Raw genomic sequence first — 15,103 nt, forward strand, 5'->3', positions numbered from 1 at the left:
GGGCAGAACTTTTTTTTTTTTTTTTTTTTTTTTTCATTTTCAGAAGTCATTGATCTTTGAGTGGTATTGATTTTCCATATACAAGGTAAGGAACTAACTTTGATTAAGCAGCAAACTCCACTAGATGCTACAAGGCAGTTTGCAAATTTCGTACCTAGTTCTCGAAGTACCTTCCACGTAAGGAAACCAGTCAGTAGCAACTTGTCCGTGTCTGTCTGGGTGTGAATCTTGGGCTCTTTCTACCCTATACCCCTGCATGAAGGTTGCATGGTCCCCAAGGTGAAAGTCATGGAGCTCTTTTTACCATGTTGGTTTCAACTTGCATTGGGGGGCGAAGGCATTTGTAGTAATTCTTTGTCACGTTGAATCAAAATTAAGGCATATTGACCAAATAGTGGTTCTGTTCGACAGAAGTTGACAGACTGAAGATGAGAGAGGCATACAAGTCGCTGGCTGGGGGCTCTTGTTAGAAGGAAAGTTTGAACATACACATGTGGCATTAGCAGTAAAATCCTGCGGGATTACCGAGGCTCTCATTTTCCAAACTGTGGATTAGAAACGTGGGTTAGTGCCCTTACTATTGGGGTTGAGTTGTTCAGACTGTTACCAGGGAGGCCCTCTTCCCAGACTAGGTCCTTGTCTTCAGGTACAGTCACACCTGCTTAGCGTGATGAAGCGTCTGATCCCTAAGACCTCAAAAGTATTGAAGAATCCATCCAGTAACGGCACCACATACAACCCCTCCCCATTTTGACTTAGAGACTCAGAGGCTTACATTCCGTAAACTGCTTCAACCTAGAAACACTAATTTTTGCTGCTTTCCAAATAGATAAATGGCTTTAGAGACACAACACACCACTGCCAGCCCCACAAAACAAAACCCCTCATTGCAGCCAGCTGGCAGGGACTCACGAACTTAAGACCCCCCACTTTGTAGATGCCCCAGGCCCTCTGCTTCCTTGCCTGTCATAGTCTTCTGTCACCTGGATCTCAATATTTTTGTGATTTATCAGCATCTTCTATGGTAGAAGTCAGCAAACTCAGACCTGGGGGCTTTCGTAAGACCAGTGAGCTCAGAATGGTTTTCCCCCGTTTTTAAGTAGAAAAATGTAAAATGGGGAAAAAAGATGATGATGATGAGCTTTTTGGTGAGAACAGGTGCTGAGTGTTTGCTCTGGGCCCAGACAACCTAGAATATTTATTATTCATAGAAACTTAACTCTTGGGCCCGTTACAGAAACAGTTCCCTGACCCCTGTTCTAGAAGATAACCCAGAGTTGACAGCACACAACTCGCCATCTTGGTCACTGCCTCCCCGTGCTGGTGAGTGTGCGTTGAGAGAGATGATTGAACCAAGGTCTTATAAATGATGTGTAAGGCTCTGCCTCCTCCCCCCACCCCAACTTTGGATTTTACTTACCTGCCTCACTTTATCCTCTTTGGAAAAACATCTGATCTGGATGCGTGCTGGCTGCGTTCAGGGGTCAGTTGTCTGATATTTGACATTATTCAGATATCTTCTGAGGAACAATTTTTGCCTCATTAGTCTTTTTTTTTTTAAGATTTTATTTATTTATTTGACAGAGACCACAAGTTGGTAGAGAGGCAGGCTGAGAGAGAGAGGGGGAAGCAGGCTCCCTGCTGAGCAGAGAGCCCGATGCGGGGCTCGATCCCAGGACCCTGAGATCATGACCTGAGCCGAAGGTAGACGCTTAAACCACGGAGCCACCCAGGCGCCCTGCCTCATTAGTCTTTTAATCATAGAGGTCCCTGCAGCAAAGATGGGGTATCTCCTGGGTGGACTTTGACCCTTTGTCACCTATGCCACATGCGCGACCAGGAAACTCACACGGTCCAGGGGATGAGCTTAGAGCTGTGGAGTATCAGCTCTGTGTAAAATCGGGATGCGGGATACAAGGGACAGACTTTTGGCCTAAAAATGTAAACAGGTCTAATGGGGGGACACGTGGAAATCACTCCTTAGCATGGGCGCAGAGACTGTCGCCTGGGCCAGAAGGAGTGACAGTGACAGACTGAGAAGGTTTTATTGTGCAGCATTAAAATCAGGTAACTTGGCCTCAGGTGTAGGGAAGGTTTTTATTGAAAGATTTCATTAAAACCTTTTTCTTCTTCTAAGAATAATATATGTTTAAAGCAGAAAAAAAAAAAAAGTTAAACCATTTGAACATAAAAGGAGGAGAATGTAATAGTAACTGTTCTCTCATTACTTGGGAATGTCAGTATCAATGGCATGTCCCCGCCTGCCTTTTCCTGATCTGGGTCCTCATGTACCTACTCATATGTAACTTGTAGTTTTTACTTATAGCTCTGTGTCACTAAATTTCTAGTTGATTTTGTATGGTACTATACAGTATATAGTATATGGTACTTAACATTACAAAGACGAATTATTTTAACCAATCTGTTATTGTTGGTTTTTTATTCTGCTTTTTAAAAATTGTAAATAATACTTAACAGCGAGACGCATACCCTTGTAAATCTTGGTACATATCCATGATTATTCCCATAGGATAAGTTGCTGGAAGTATAATTTCAGGAGTCAAGGACCATCCCCAGTTTTCACACCTTTGATACACACTGCCAGATTTCTGCCCCCCAAAATGTGATCCATTTAGTATTATACTGGCAATCCTTTTCATTCCCCAAACTGAAGATTGCGTCTCAGGTGGGTTTAGATGCCAGGAGATCTGTCCCCTGAGCAACCCCTGTATGTGCGGTGCGCGCACACGCACGTGTGTGTGTGTGTGTGTGTAATTCATGACTGTTTTTAAAAATCTTCTTGAACACTTGATATCAGTGTCCATGATTTCTTGCAATTTAAGGTCACTTGTAGGTAATACCAGAGTCCTAATTCTGATATCAAATGTATTGAGTTTTGTTTGTTTTGTTGTTTAGCTGGGGACTAGGCCTGATGGTGAACGGAGCTCTGCGGAGCCCAGCTTCCCTCCGTTAGGCAGGAACGAGCAATGAAAGCAGAATCTTCGATGCGTGCGGGTGGTGAAATAGCCCTCCCTCCCGTCTGGGGCAGGCTCCGCTCACGGGCACGGGTGCCACTCACGGCCTGTCCTTGTCCCGCACAGGATCTGCAAGCGCAGGACCGAGCTCACCGCATCGGTCAGCAGAATGAGGTCCGGGTGCTGAGGCTGTGCACCGTGAACAGCGTGGAGGAAAAGATTCTCGCCGCCGCCAAGTACAAGCTGAACGTGGATCAGAAAGTGATCCAGGCAGGCATGTTCGATCAGAAGTCCTCGAGCCACGAGCGGAGGGCGTTCCTGCAGGCCATCCTGGAGCACGAGGAGGAAAATGAGGTATTACAGAAAGCCGAGTGCATGAGATCCGACGGTGACCTTCTGTCTCGGGAGGATTAAGAATGACCTCTGTTCTTTAAAGAATTTCCTGGGCTGGCGTTAATTAAAATGAATAAATTAGCTGCTATCTTCCATCCCAAGCCCAGAAAGCCTCTGAAAGTTATCCAAGCCAGGGCCTTGGGAAGCATCTGCTAGAGGGACCATGAGGCTCAGCCAGGACAGCCTTCTTCCCAGGTTTCTCCCCAGAGATGCAACCCAGGCGTGGGGCTGGATGGTGTTATAAATACTGCCCTCTGTAGGGCGCACGCAGAACTACAGGCCGGCCCCTAGGGCAGGAGGCTGGTGGGGACAAAACCAGCCTTTGAGACAAGACCCCTGGGGAGGAAGGGCCCCTCCTTGCCCTTTCTCTCTGCCATCCCCCCGGGGCCCTCTGTTGTCTTTTGCCTTTCAATTAACCACCTCGGTATGCTTGTAGGACGAGCCCTCACAACCACCTTAACCTGTTTACTCCTATTTGAAAACCATGACATTGACCTCCAATTGGGATTTTTCTGTAAAAGCCGAAGAATGGCTGAGAAAATGACCAGTTTAAAAAAAAAAAAAAAAGAAAGAGAGAAAGAAAAAGAAAAGTAAAGAACCTCTTTTTTTTTCCTTGGCAAAGTTGTTCAAAGAACACATTACTTATGTTTCTCTAAGGGGGGAGTCTTCAGGTCATCACTTGTTTTTTGTTTGTTGTTTGTTTTTTTAGATTGCCAGTTTGGGCAAATTTTTTTTTTTTTTTTTAGATTTTATTTATTTATTAGAGAGAGAGAGAGCATAGCAGGAGGAAGGTCAGAGGAAGAGGGAGAAGCCGAGTCCTCGCTGAGCCAGGAGCTGAGTTGGGGCTCGATCCCAGGACCCTGGGATCATGACCTGAGCCGAAAGCAGATGCTTCACTGACTGAGCCACCCAGGCGCCCCGCCAGTTTTATTAATTCCGTACTAAATTTTCAACCCAAATGGATTTGAAAGAGATTGAAAGACATAGTTCCAATGTAGTCTAGAAAACTGCGCAAAAGTTCCAGCACCCATCCTTAACACAGGGTTGTCTTGGGAAGGACACGTTTGGTTTGATGTCCCCATATTTGTAAACTGAAGAGCGGGTTGACCTTACAGCGACCAGCGGAGAACTCTTCTCATTGCATATATTAGATGCAGCTTGACTTTGCCTTCTGTAGGATATAGGTTTTTGAAATCTCCTATAAATTATAAGGCAAATTCTTTTAAAAGCCTCCCGTACTTTTTTTTTCCCTGAAACAGAGTCTTAAATACGAAGTAGATTTTGATATTTAAATGAATCCTGAAATAAAGTTTTCCACACACTGAAGAGCATTTTTCTAGGGTGCTTCTTCCTGACTTGTCTTCTCTATTGGATGAGCTATGTATGTGATACAGGTTCGACTTCTTGGAATTAAGTATTTGGTACTAATTTAGAATCAGGTTTTGGGTGATTGTGTTGTTGTTGTTATGGTTTACACACCTGGGAATGTAAAAGAAAGAGGGACCTGTGATACATGCATTCCCAAAGCAGGTGTGGGCAGAGCTGACACTCAGCCCAAGGCCTCCACTGTGCTTTTGCTTCATTTGTTTTGTGGAGGCCTTGGGAAAACAGAAGCTGGCCTGGGTTAGATGGGGCGCAAGATAGCCTGGAACTTTCTCTCCCTCCTAGGCTGCGGGGACATGTCAGTATCTCCCAGCCCTGGGGGCCGTTGGGGTGGGGAGCTGGAGTGGGATCTTTACGAGCAGTCTTGCTGGGGCTCCAAGCTCCTTCCAGGCTGTGAGTGTGTCAGACATGGTACCATTTTCTGGGTGGACTTCGGGATGTGAAGATGTTTGGGGACACTGACAGACCACAGTCAAGGCCTCTGGTACCAGATATTAAGGCCACTATCTGCCTGGTTGACAGGCCAGGAAGGACTAAGGTACAAAGAGTCCAGGAAAGCATTTCACCCGCCTCCGAGGCATTCCAGTCTCTAGGAAGATCAGGCCACTTTAAGAAGTCTTCTTGCCAGTTTACGAGAGAATCTTTTTTTTTTTCCTTTTTGTAAGATTATATTTATTTATTTGACAGACAGAGATCACAAGTAAGCAGAGAGGCAGGCAGAGAGAGAGGAAGGGAAGCAGGCTCCCAGCTGAGCAGAGAGCCTGATGCGGGGCTTGATCCCAGGACCCTGAGACCATGACCTGAACTGAAGGCAGGCGCCCCGTAAGAGAATCTTTTCATCCTAATCACAGGGAAGTCGGAGTCCTCTATTGTGTAGACAATAAGTGGACAGTATGTGATTCTGGGTATAGAGTGGGCAAAGCAGAGCCCATTTTCACCAAAGGATCCGTTAACCAGATTCTTTGTATGGTGAAGGATCAGCCCCCTGCCAGCTAGTCTTTGTCAGATGAAATAAAATATTGAGACAAATTGACTTTAATCAGTCTAGAGATGAACTAGCATAGAAAGCTTTTTAGAAGTAATTATTAGCTTGAATCATTAGAGTTTTGCGTTATGGAAATGCATTCATTTCTAACACAGCACATCAGACATTATCTTGGGAAGCGCCCGAGTTATCTCATTTAAGCCACTCGTACACTCACACTGTTTCTAGAACAAGGTCCCTCGTTGTGAATGTATAATTTGGGAAATTGGATTTTTGAAGTTCTGGGTTTTCCTCCTTCCTCGCCCTGCTAATAATACACTGAAATTCTCCGTTCAATTTTTAATACGCTTAGCCAGCATATGATAAAAATAATTTTGGAAGGTAAGTTCTGCAGCTTCTGCCCAACTTTTAAAATCATGTTTTTCTTCAAGTATGGAAGTCATCACATTTCTAGGAAGCTGGAGAACTTGGTTTCTGAGGAATTTGCAGAGAGAGCATGTGCCTTGGTCTAACACAATATAAAAAGGAAATGTTAGCCCTTGTGTACTTTCTCTGCTTAATTTTTTTTAATTAAAGATAGTTTGTGGGGGGTTGTGATAGCTACATTCTGAATTTTCCCATCCGCAGCTTTAACCATTAGCATAAGAATTCCCACTGAAAGACACTGATGATATGTATCTCAAAGGCTCTGCATTTGACCTGTGTAATTTTAAGGTCTTGCTCTGTGCCTAGTCACAAACTATCAGCTATTTGTGGGTTTTGTAAGGCTTCGAAAATCAGCACTTACATGAAGATTGAGATTAATAGAAGTAAAAGAATTTATGTTAGGCGCTTTCCCCTGTGCATTTCCGTACTTAAATGTTGCAACTTATCTTCAGAGTAAATGCCATACCCATTTTACAGATGAGGTCATTGAGGTGGGGAGACGTTAAGTATCTTTGTTTTAAAAGTAACAGAATCAAGATCCATGCCCCCCAAGCCCCGGGTTTTTCGTCATTTCCCATGTTTTCTTTGCAAACCGATTTTTCTCAGGGAAGATGGTTTGAATGCCTTGTGAAATAATGATGGCAAAGAACACACCCAGTGACACTGTCTTTGCTTTCTGGCTGTGGTCTGCAGGACAGACCCACGTGACTCCTTGGTCCCTTGCCCCACTTGTCCAAGCTCTTCCTTAAAGCCTGCTAAGTCCTTGTGTTCTTGACCCCAGGAAGAAGATGAAGTGCCCGACGATGAGACCCTGAACCAAATGATTGCTCGACGAGAAGAAGAATTTGATCTCTTTATGGTAATGTAATAGGAACTCATGCCCCTTTCTCTGTTGACCCAAGGTGTCCGGAGCCCACGGGCCCCAGCGGCATTTCATTTGTGAAGCCTGTGACTTCCCTTCAGTTCAGAGGCTGCAAACTGGCTGGGTTTAGCCTGCAGACATATTTTGTTTGGCCCACGCAGGGTTTTTTTTTTAAATTTCCAATTTGTTGCCAACATAAAAAGAATCCTGATTTCTGGCTTCTCTTGAAAAAGGAGAATAGGCAATACCAGGCCCACGTCTCTGTGTGGAAGCAGTTGGCCAGGGCTTAGTAGCAGCTGTGCCCTCTGGACAGGCCATGTGGTCCACAGCTTTGCCACAGATTCCCACCCGCGCCGCTCACCTGCTTGCCCCCTTCCTGGCTCATTTCTAATTCCAAGCCAGCGTCTTCCGGGAAACCTGCCCGGCTTCTGTAGGTGGTCTGTAGCCATTCCCTTGCTGTCTCCCCACTGGGTCACAACAAACATGCCCCATGGCGACCCAACAACAGGGTCATGCCTCTTCTTAACAGTGACAGGAGCCTGCTGAAGGGAACAGGAACCTTCCAGAAGCATCTCAAGGTGCAGCTTTGATGTGTCACCTTTCAGTGAAAGAGTCAGTTGGATTTCACTGGTCCGGACAGGTAGACTAGAACCTCGACATTTGAGGGTTTAACATCCACAGTTTCAACCTCGATGGTCCACGCTGCGTAGGTAGTCATGGGTAATTTGTGGAAATCTGCATTCGATTTGTGTGCATGGCCTGCCGCAAGGTCAGGACGTGCGGAAGCAAGTCCCTTTGGCAAGCGAAGGAGGCCTGAGGAGGGCTGTTTTATTCCATTCTCAGGGCACGTGGGTAACTATCTCTGCTTCCCCCGCGCTCAGAACAGCTCGCGGCACGTAGCGCTTGCTTAACAAATACCGACTGAATGAATGGCGGCCTTTGCAAAATGTAGGGCCTTGAGACGATGTCCGTGTGGATCAGGACATAGACAAGGTGCCAGGCCCCTCCACTACCGTCAATCATGCGGCTCTTCCTGACATTTAGTTTGATGGCCGAATGAGAGGATGAATGTGAGCTGTAACGTGGAGCCCCCCGGCCCCCAGTCTGAGTGCCCTCAGGTGTCAGACACGCAGTTTGCAGGAGTGAGGCGAGTGGAGGGGTAGGGGAGGGGGTGGCTGTGGTAACCTGGAGCTGCTCTGTCTGAGGGGGACAGGGCCCCAAGCCCCACGGAGCCGGGAACTCCAGATTGCCAAGAGAAGCTGGAAATCTAGGTTTTTTGTGTGATTGCTGGATTTCAAAATGTTTGCGGCTAAATTCAGTTTTTTATTATGATCTAATACTGCGTGCCAAACAAAACAGGACCCTGGGCCAGATATGACCCACAGGATTTGCGTTCTCTGTTTTCTTGTGCAGACAGTCCGAGAAGGGAGTTCTAGCTGTGTGGAGGCTTACTTTTTTTTCTTTTTTGGGGGGGGGGGGGATTTTGTAATTTTTGTCTAGGGAACAGTCATTGTGTCCACACATAACGATTCAAGATAAAAAGACACTTAATTCTCTCTGAGGGAAGTTTTAGGTCGCCCTGGGACTGATTCCCACCCTGGAATGTGTTCTTCCCCCTACCCCCATGCACCGCCCTCCCGGGGTTGGGCCATTTTATATCAAAATGATGCAACAGGATCATATAACAGCAGGGTCCATGTAGGGTGTTCCTAAAACCTAAATTTCTTTTTTTTTTTTTTTTGAGATTTTATTTATTTATTTGACAGACAGATCACAAGTAGGCAGAGAGGCAGGCAGAGAGAGAGAGGAAGGGAAGCAGGCTCCCCGCTGAGCAGAGAGCCTGATGCGGGACTCGATCCCAGGACCCTGAGATCATGACCTGAGCCGAAAGCAAAGGCTTAACCCACTGAGCCACCCAGGCACCCATAAAACTGAAATTTATTAACTTAAACTGTTGGTCCCTCCCTTTATAGCCTGTTCTCTACTGAGGGACGTTAGCGATCCACAGAGGAAGCAAACATTTTTTTCTATCCTTGAGGAACTTATTAAAACGTGAATTCCTGGGGAACACAGGGGCAAGAGGCCCTTAGCTTCCCTGGCTAGTCACTGACTGGCAATAATTCAGCACGGCCCACAGCCTCGGATACTCTTGAGGTCCAGGAACGGGCCTCATTGTGTGTCATTACACAAATCAGAGCAGGCCCAGAGATGGAGATTTCCATCAGTAGCCCCAGAGTGAGGGGAAGAGAGGACTTCTCTTCTCTGACTTTTGGGCTGGGTATTTGCAGAAATCAAAAGCCTCGGGGTGGAGTGGGGGGGAAGAAATTGAATGTCTGGCCAAGGCCCAGCCGTCTTTTAATTTGGGAGTATTTTATCATGCAAAGAACAGGCTTAGAACGATGAACCTGGCGAGGGAGCACTTTTTGGTCGGCATTTCAGTTTGGGGGCATGTTCTGCTTTTTCTCAATGGTTGACTTTTCATTTTTGGATTATACAAATTTGGGGTTGGGTTTGGTGGTGTGTTTTCTTTTCGTCTAAGCAGTGGCCGCCTTGGACCGGTTTCCTGTGCATTAGCACCTCCACCAGGGGGCAGGAAATCAAATCTGAATCCTTGCCAGCTGCTCTGATGAAGTTCAGTGAGACAAGAATGGAATGTGAGCTAGATTCGGATTTCATATATTTAACCTTTTTATCCCTTATTATTAAAAAAAAAAGATCTCTGTAAAATTTAATATAAGCTTATGATTTGGTTTATCATAGACTTGGTAGTTAAATAACACTCATCAAGCAGACAGTCTCTTTAAAATAAAACCTTTCTTTTGAATAGTTTTCTCATTTCCTTCTAAAAATGGGACTTCAGAAACAGAGATCTTTCATGCCGGTTCCCTATGAATTTTACCTGAAAAGATCTTTGACACACCAAGGTACAAATAGGAGACATTTTGGTAACATACAAACATGAAACTTTATAAACTGTTATGTTCCCTACAAAGGCAAGAAGTACTTTTTAAAAATAACTGTACTTGTTAACACAACATTTATTTAATCAGGTCTTAAGACAAATATATTCATGTCGTACCTGAGTCGTAAATTAGACATCCTTGCATGTCACCTTCAGATCTCGTTCTGGTCTTCTGCAAGTAGAAATCCCTGGGGAGAGATGCAGCCATCAGAACTTGAAGCTTATTGAAAAATAGTGCATCAAGCCCTTTCTAAAAGGAAAAAAAAAAAAAAAAAAAGGAAGTGCAATTTACTTTTTATATCCTATTTTATATATCAATTCAGTTTTTATTTTTTATACCAATTTGTTTTTATTTCTATGTCAGAAAAGATTATGTTCCCAATTGTGGACAAAGGCATGGTGTAAGTCATTTTTAACAGCTCTTGGTTTAGGTAATGGTGATGGTCAAACCAAAAACCAAAGTGTCATCTCAGTAGAATGCATTTAACCAAAAAATGTGTGTTTGGGTTTTTTTTTTTTTTTCTTATTAGCAGTCTAAAGTAGCATCAGGAGGGCACGTGGAGAGGTCCCTCTCCAGGCTGCGTCGCCAGTAAGGCGTGCGCTGTGCTACCAGTGCAAGTTTGGTGGATCCCAGATCTGATACCGGAGCATTAGGAGTCAGGATTAAGAACAGCCTGTCCAGCTAACTATAGCACATGACAGAACGGGACGGCCACATTTATCAACCAATGAGGCTCCCCCATGCTGCAGGCCGGCCCCATCTTGGGAATATAATGATTTCCAAAAAAAAAAGTCGAAGCGCCGTTTAAGGGACTTTGAACTTGCATTTTTTATGTGGATCCTAGAGGTCAAGTTTGGATTTGAATAGAAATGTCATTGACCTTCGGTTGCCGGTTTTAACTCTTACGAAAAAGTTATGTTGAATCCCTGTTTCAATACGGTAGAACCGAAGGAGGAAAGGGGAAAGGTAAATCATTTAACGGTTAATGGTCTATTCGATTGTAGCAATAGTACATCTAGCTAGCAGCCTCTCTATCTATCTAACTATCTAGCTATCTATATACTTATATAACTAACGTATGCAGCCGTCCAGTGGAGGTTTTATTTGCTTTTTGAAGCTAGCAGATTGTTTAATTATAGGTTAAAGCCAAGTATGTGGCACTTAACTCTCTTACAAGTGCACTGGATTTTTTAAAAGCAAGCAAGAGGTGGGGACACAGGCATTTGGGAGCCTAGGAAACTATACGAAAGAGAGACACTTCCCTGATGACCTGAGCAGCTGAGATGAGCTCGACCTTCTTCTCTGGTGCTGTGGTATTTTCGTAAGAGCTCAACTTTTTAAAAGCTCGGGCTGAAGGACATCCCTCTCGCGGAGCCCACAGTGCACCAAAAATTCAATCCCTTCGTGGCTGAATGACTAATCAAGCCTTTAACGTGCCCACATGTCCCAGGCCAAGGGTCGCCCCTCAGTTGTTTAATTAAAAGCATGAGCCCTGTTGAGAAGAGGGGAGTTTTCTTCCTGGAGTTTTTCTTTCCTGGGCTTTCAGAGCACTTGGATGCCAGGGTAGCAGTGAGTTATTTTAAATACATCCCCAGCCGGACTTTCCTCCCTACGCCTTAAAGCGGGAGCTTTGTGCACACGCAGACGTAGTAGAGAAATTTTTAAAGAGTGTCTTCTAGAGGCATGAACTTCGAAGATGGGGTCCAGAGGGAGGGAGATTGTTACCTTGCAGAATCTCCGTGGGGCCAGGGCGCTCGAGGAATGAGCTAGAACATGTCGGCCAGGATCTAGAGACTTTATGGGAAAAGCAGAGAAGGGACCCCGAAAGCACAGGAGGGGAGCCCGGGGACGTTTCGTGTGCCGTGAGGTCGGCCGTGTGCCGAGTCCCCGTTCCCGCCGGTGACGCTGTCGTTCCTGCCTCCAGCGTATGGACATGGACCGGCGGAGGGAGGACGCTCGGAACCCGAAGCGGAAGCCGCGCCTCATGGAGGAGGACGAGCTGCCCTCCTGGATTATCAAGGACGACGCGGAAGTCGAGCGGCTCACGTGTGAGGAGGAGGAGGAGAAGATATTCGGGAGGGGGTCTCGCCAGCGCCGGGACGTGGACTACAGCGACGCCCTCACCGAGAAGCAGTGGCTGAGGGTAGGTGTGGCTGCTTTTCGCTGGCCTGGCCGGGCCGGGCGGGCGCTCCTGGGGGCTCGAGCCGTCGGGAGCCCGGGGACGCGTGTCCAGGGAAAGCAGAAGCGGCTCTTGAACACGGGGAAGGTCGTTTGACGGTGGCGGTGGCCTCGTTGCGTTTCAAGGCAGGGCCTTGGAGAATAATGAGGAATGTCGCGGGAGAGCAGAACTGGCCACTGGCCACAGTGAGGCCCGCTCACGCTTCATGACCCTTCGCCTGGTCAGGCCTCAGGGTCGGATTTAGGATCAGAACGCGGAAGGGGCTCCGAGAGATCTTTTTAATTGTTCCCCCTCAATTTCCTGGTCTTGACTCGGGGTTTTACTTTTCCAAGGCCTGCGGAGAGAGTTTGGAGACAGTGTGGTTTCTAGCTGCGTGGTTCCTTCCTTGACCCAAGAAATTAGAGCTGGAAGGGGTCTTCGTAGGGTCTTGGTTTTAGGGACAAAGCAGTTATGGCCCAGAGAGGTTCAGTGACGACACGGGGACGCACAGCTGGCTAGGAACAAGAATTTGCGAGCGCTGACGCATTCGCGTGCTCAGTTTTGGCTCATCCGGTCTGCCCGTGGCAAGCACAGACGGGAGTCACTGAAGTTTGGGAACGTTACTCTGCAGTTTGGGGGTACACCCCCCCCTTTGGAAAATGTTGAGTTCTCATTTTGACTGGGGGAATGAAATCTCAGAGTGTGGCCTGGGGAGCGGAGGCATCTCTCGGTGGCCCTAGGAGTGACGTGTGTGCATGCCGTGGCCGGTGGGACTCTCGCACTTGAAGGTTTTGCCCCACTTTTCCTCGCTGGGAGCAGACTTGGGACCTGTGTTGACAGCAGTCTGGGGCCCTCGTCCCAGGCAGGACCGGTAAAGGCGCCCTGGAGATAGCTCCATCGGGTTGAAAACCAAACAAAACAGAAGCTGTTGTGAGGAGTTCATTTTATGGAAGGGGAATGCCGTTCTGAGCTTTGCGACACGTGGCTTCAGGACCCAGGACACAGGTAGGTAGGCGGGTAGAAAGGCAGGGGATGTGTTTCGAGATTGGTTATCCAAGGCCGACGGGTCTGGGCACCACTTGAGATGTGATGTACTGCGCTTGCTGTATGATGAGAGAGACGTGACCTGAATTTTGAAAAGCCTGAAAAAAAGAAAGAGACGAAGAAAGCATCGCTCATATTTACGGCTGAACAATGGCATGTGAAATGCGCCTTCCTACGTGTGACTGTCTGACTGTCCTGTCCACACATCCCCGTGGCCCCAGAATGTGTTTTGTGGGATCCTTTTGTTTCCCTATTGTGAGGTTGTCGCGGTATCGTTAAGATTCGTTCTGTAATGGGAAGAGTTTGGTGTTTGTTTAATAATCATTTCCGAGCTCAGGAAAATTCTCCTCCTTTCTCTTTTATTCAAGCGATAAACTGAGTACCTGGAGTCCCATTATGACAGACGAGGCAGCCCTCCAGGCCAACACGGAAGTCGGTCTTTACACACAGAATCTACAGATGTTACAAACAACATTACCTTATCTTTTAGGCAAGAATGTAGCTGAACTCACCCATTTTAAAATACTCTTTGGGCAACACTCTTAAGGAATAGAACATGGATCTTAGGGCTGCCTGGGTGGGTCAGTCGGTGAAGCGTCTGCCTTCGGCTCAGGTCATGATCCCAGGGTCCTGGGATCAAGCCCTGCATCAGGCTCCCTGCTTAGCAGGAATCCTGCTTCTCCCTCCTTCATGCCCGACGCTTGTGTTCCCCCTCTCTTACGGTGTCTCTGTCTGTCAAATAAATAAATAAAATCTTAAAAAAAAAAAAAAAAGGAAAAGAAAAGAAAAAGAAAAAAGAAAAATAACGTGGATCTTAGAAAGTTTTCAAGTGTAGAATGCCTCGTTCGCTCTCTGTTTCCTTCGGTGTCTATGACTCGTGAACAGCACAGTGCCCGGCACATGGTAGGGACCCAAGGAATGTTGGCAAAATGAAATTGTAACTTTTAAGAGGAAAGTGGACATTGACTCGTTTACCATAATGTTAGGATAGCATTTCCCTTTTCTGGTGGTCCGGTAGACCTTCTTTGACTTCTAACATACACATCTAAAAACAGAAAACTGGTTTGTTTTTCAAAATGACACCGTGAAATTCATGTTTATAATATGGTATAATATATAATATACATTATAATTCATATAAGTTATATTTTATATATTATATTATATTATGTCATACTCATGCTGAGCTGTCTTGTGAGATACGAAGTCACCCAGGAAAGACAGAAGTGTGCTCAGCACAGCTCTGTTGTAATCCATCTTTTTTGTGATCTGTTCTTTTGCAAACCGTCTGTCAGTATTTGGAAGGAACCGGTAACTCGCTGTCAGCTGCGACCCACAGTCCAGGAAGCTCGGCCCATGGCCTGAGCATTCAAAATAGATGCTTTACTGTCATTTGTTTTCTCATTCACCAGCTGCAGTCCTGTTCGATATCAGCCTAGCAAGCTTTTTTTTATAATAACATTATATTCAAGGGGTTTTCACAAGCCCAGACGCGAAGAGATGTTCTCTCCTGGCGGATGACTGAGCGCGCTGAATGGACCCGGCCGACCCAGCCTTGAAAGGGAATATGGTAGAGACTGTTGTGGAAGAAATGCTGAGACGGGGCTAAAATAATTCTTCTTTCTCCTGGCAATGTTGTACAAAGCCTGCTTGGCAGAGGCCTCGGAGATGCGGGGACTCGCAGAGCTGGATGGCAGCCGAACGGAGCAGCTCCCCGCCCCGGGCTCACACCACGGTCTCCGCAGCCCCGGTGCCAGGAGACGGGCCGTCCCTCAAGGAAACGCTCTGCCTTTTTTGCCCATGTTCGGTGTGGGAGGCCCTTCCCCACCCTTTTCCTTCTGCTGAGCCTTTCTCATCCTTCAAGGCCCAGCTCCACCTCCACCTCACCGGTGGTGCCCTCACAAACCGTCCTGG

The 15,103-nt window shown here is 46.5% G+C and overlaps 1 protein-coding gene across 7 annotated transcripts in view; it reads left to right on the plus strand.

Annotated features, from left to right (window-relative positions):
* The window catches only part of SMARCA2 (SWI/SNF related, matrix associated, actin dependent regulator of chromatin, subfamily a, member 2), a 175,110-nt gene that overhangs the window by 87,283 nt on the left and 72,724 nt on the right, over positions 1-15,103 (plus strand). For all 7 annotated transcript variants that reach the window (XM_059142457.1, XM_059142463.1, XM_059142461.1 and 4 more), the window contains exons 25-27: positions 3,102-3,329; positions 6,944-7,021; positions 11,912-12,130. In XM_059142457.1, the coding sequence (XP_058998440.1) occupies positions 3,102-3,329; positions 6,944-7,021; positions 11,912-12,130 (525 nt within the window). The remainder of the gene's footprint in view (positions 1-3,101; positions 3,330-6,943; positions 7,022-11,911; positions 12,131-15,103) is intronic.

The sequence above is a fragment of the Mustela lutreola genome, chromosome 12 (assembly GCF_030435805.1).
Source record: "Mustela lutreola isolate mMusLut2 chromosome 12, mMusLut2.pri, whole genome shotgun sequence".
NCBI classification, from domain to species: domain Eukaryota; kingdom Metazoa; phylum Chordata; class Mammalia; order Carnivora; family Mustelidae; genus Mustela; species Mustela lutreola.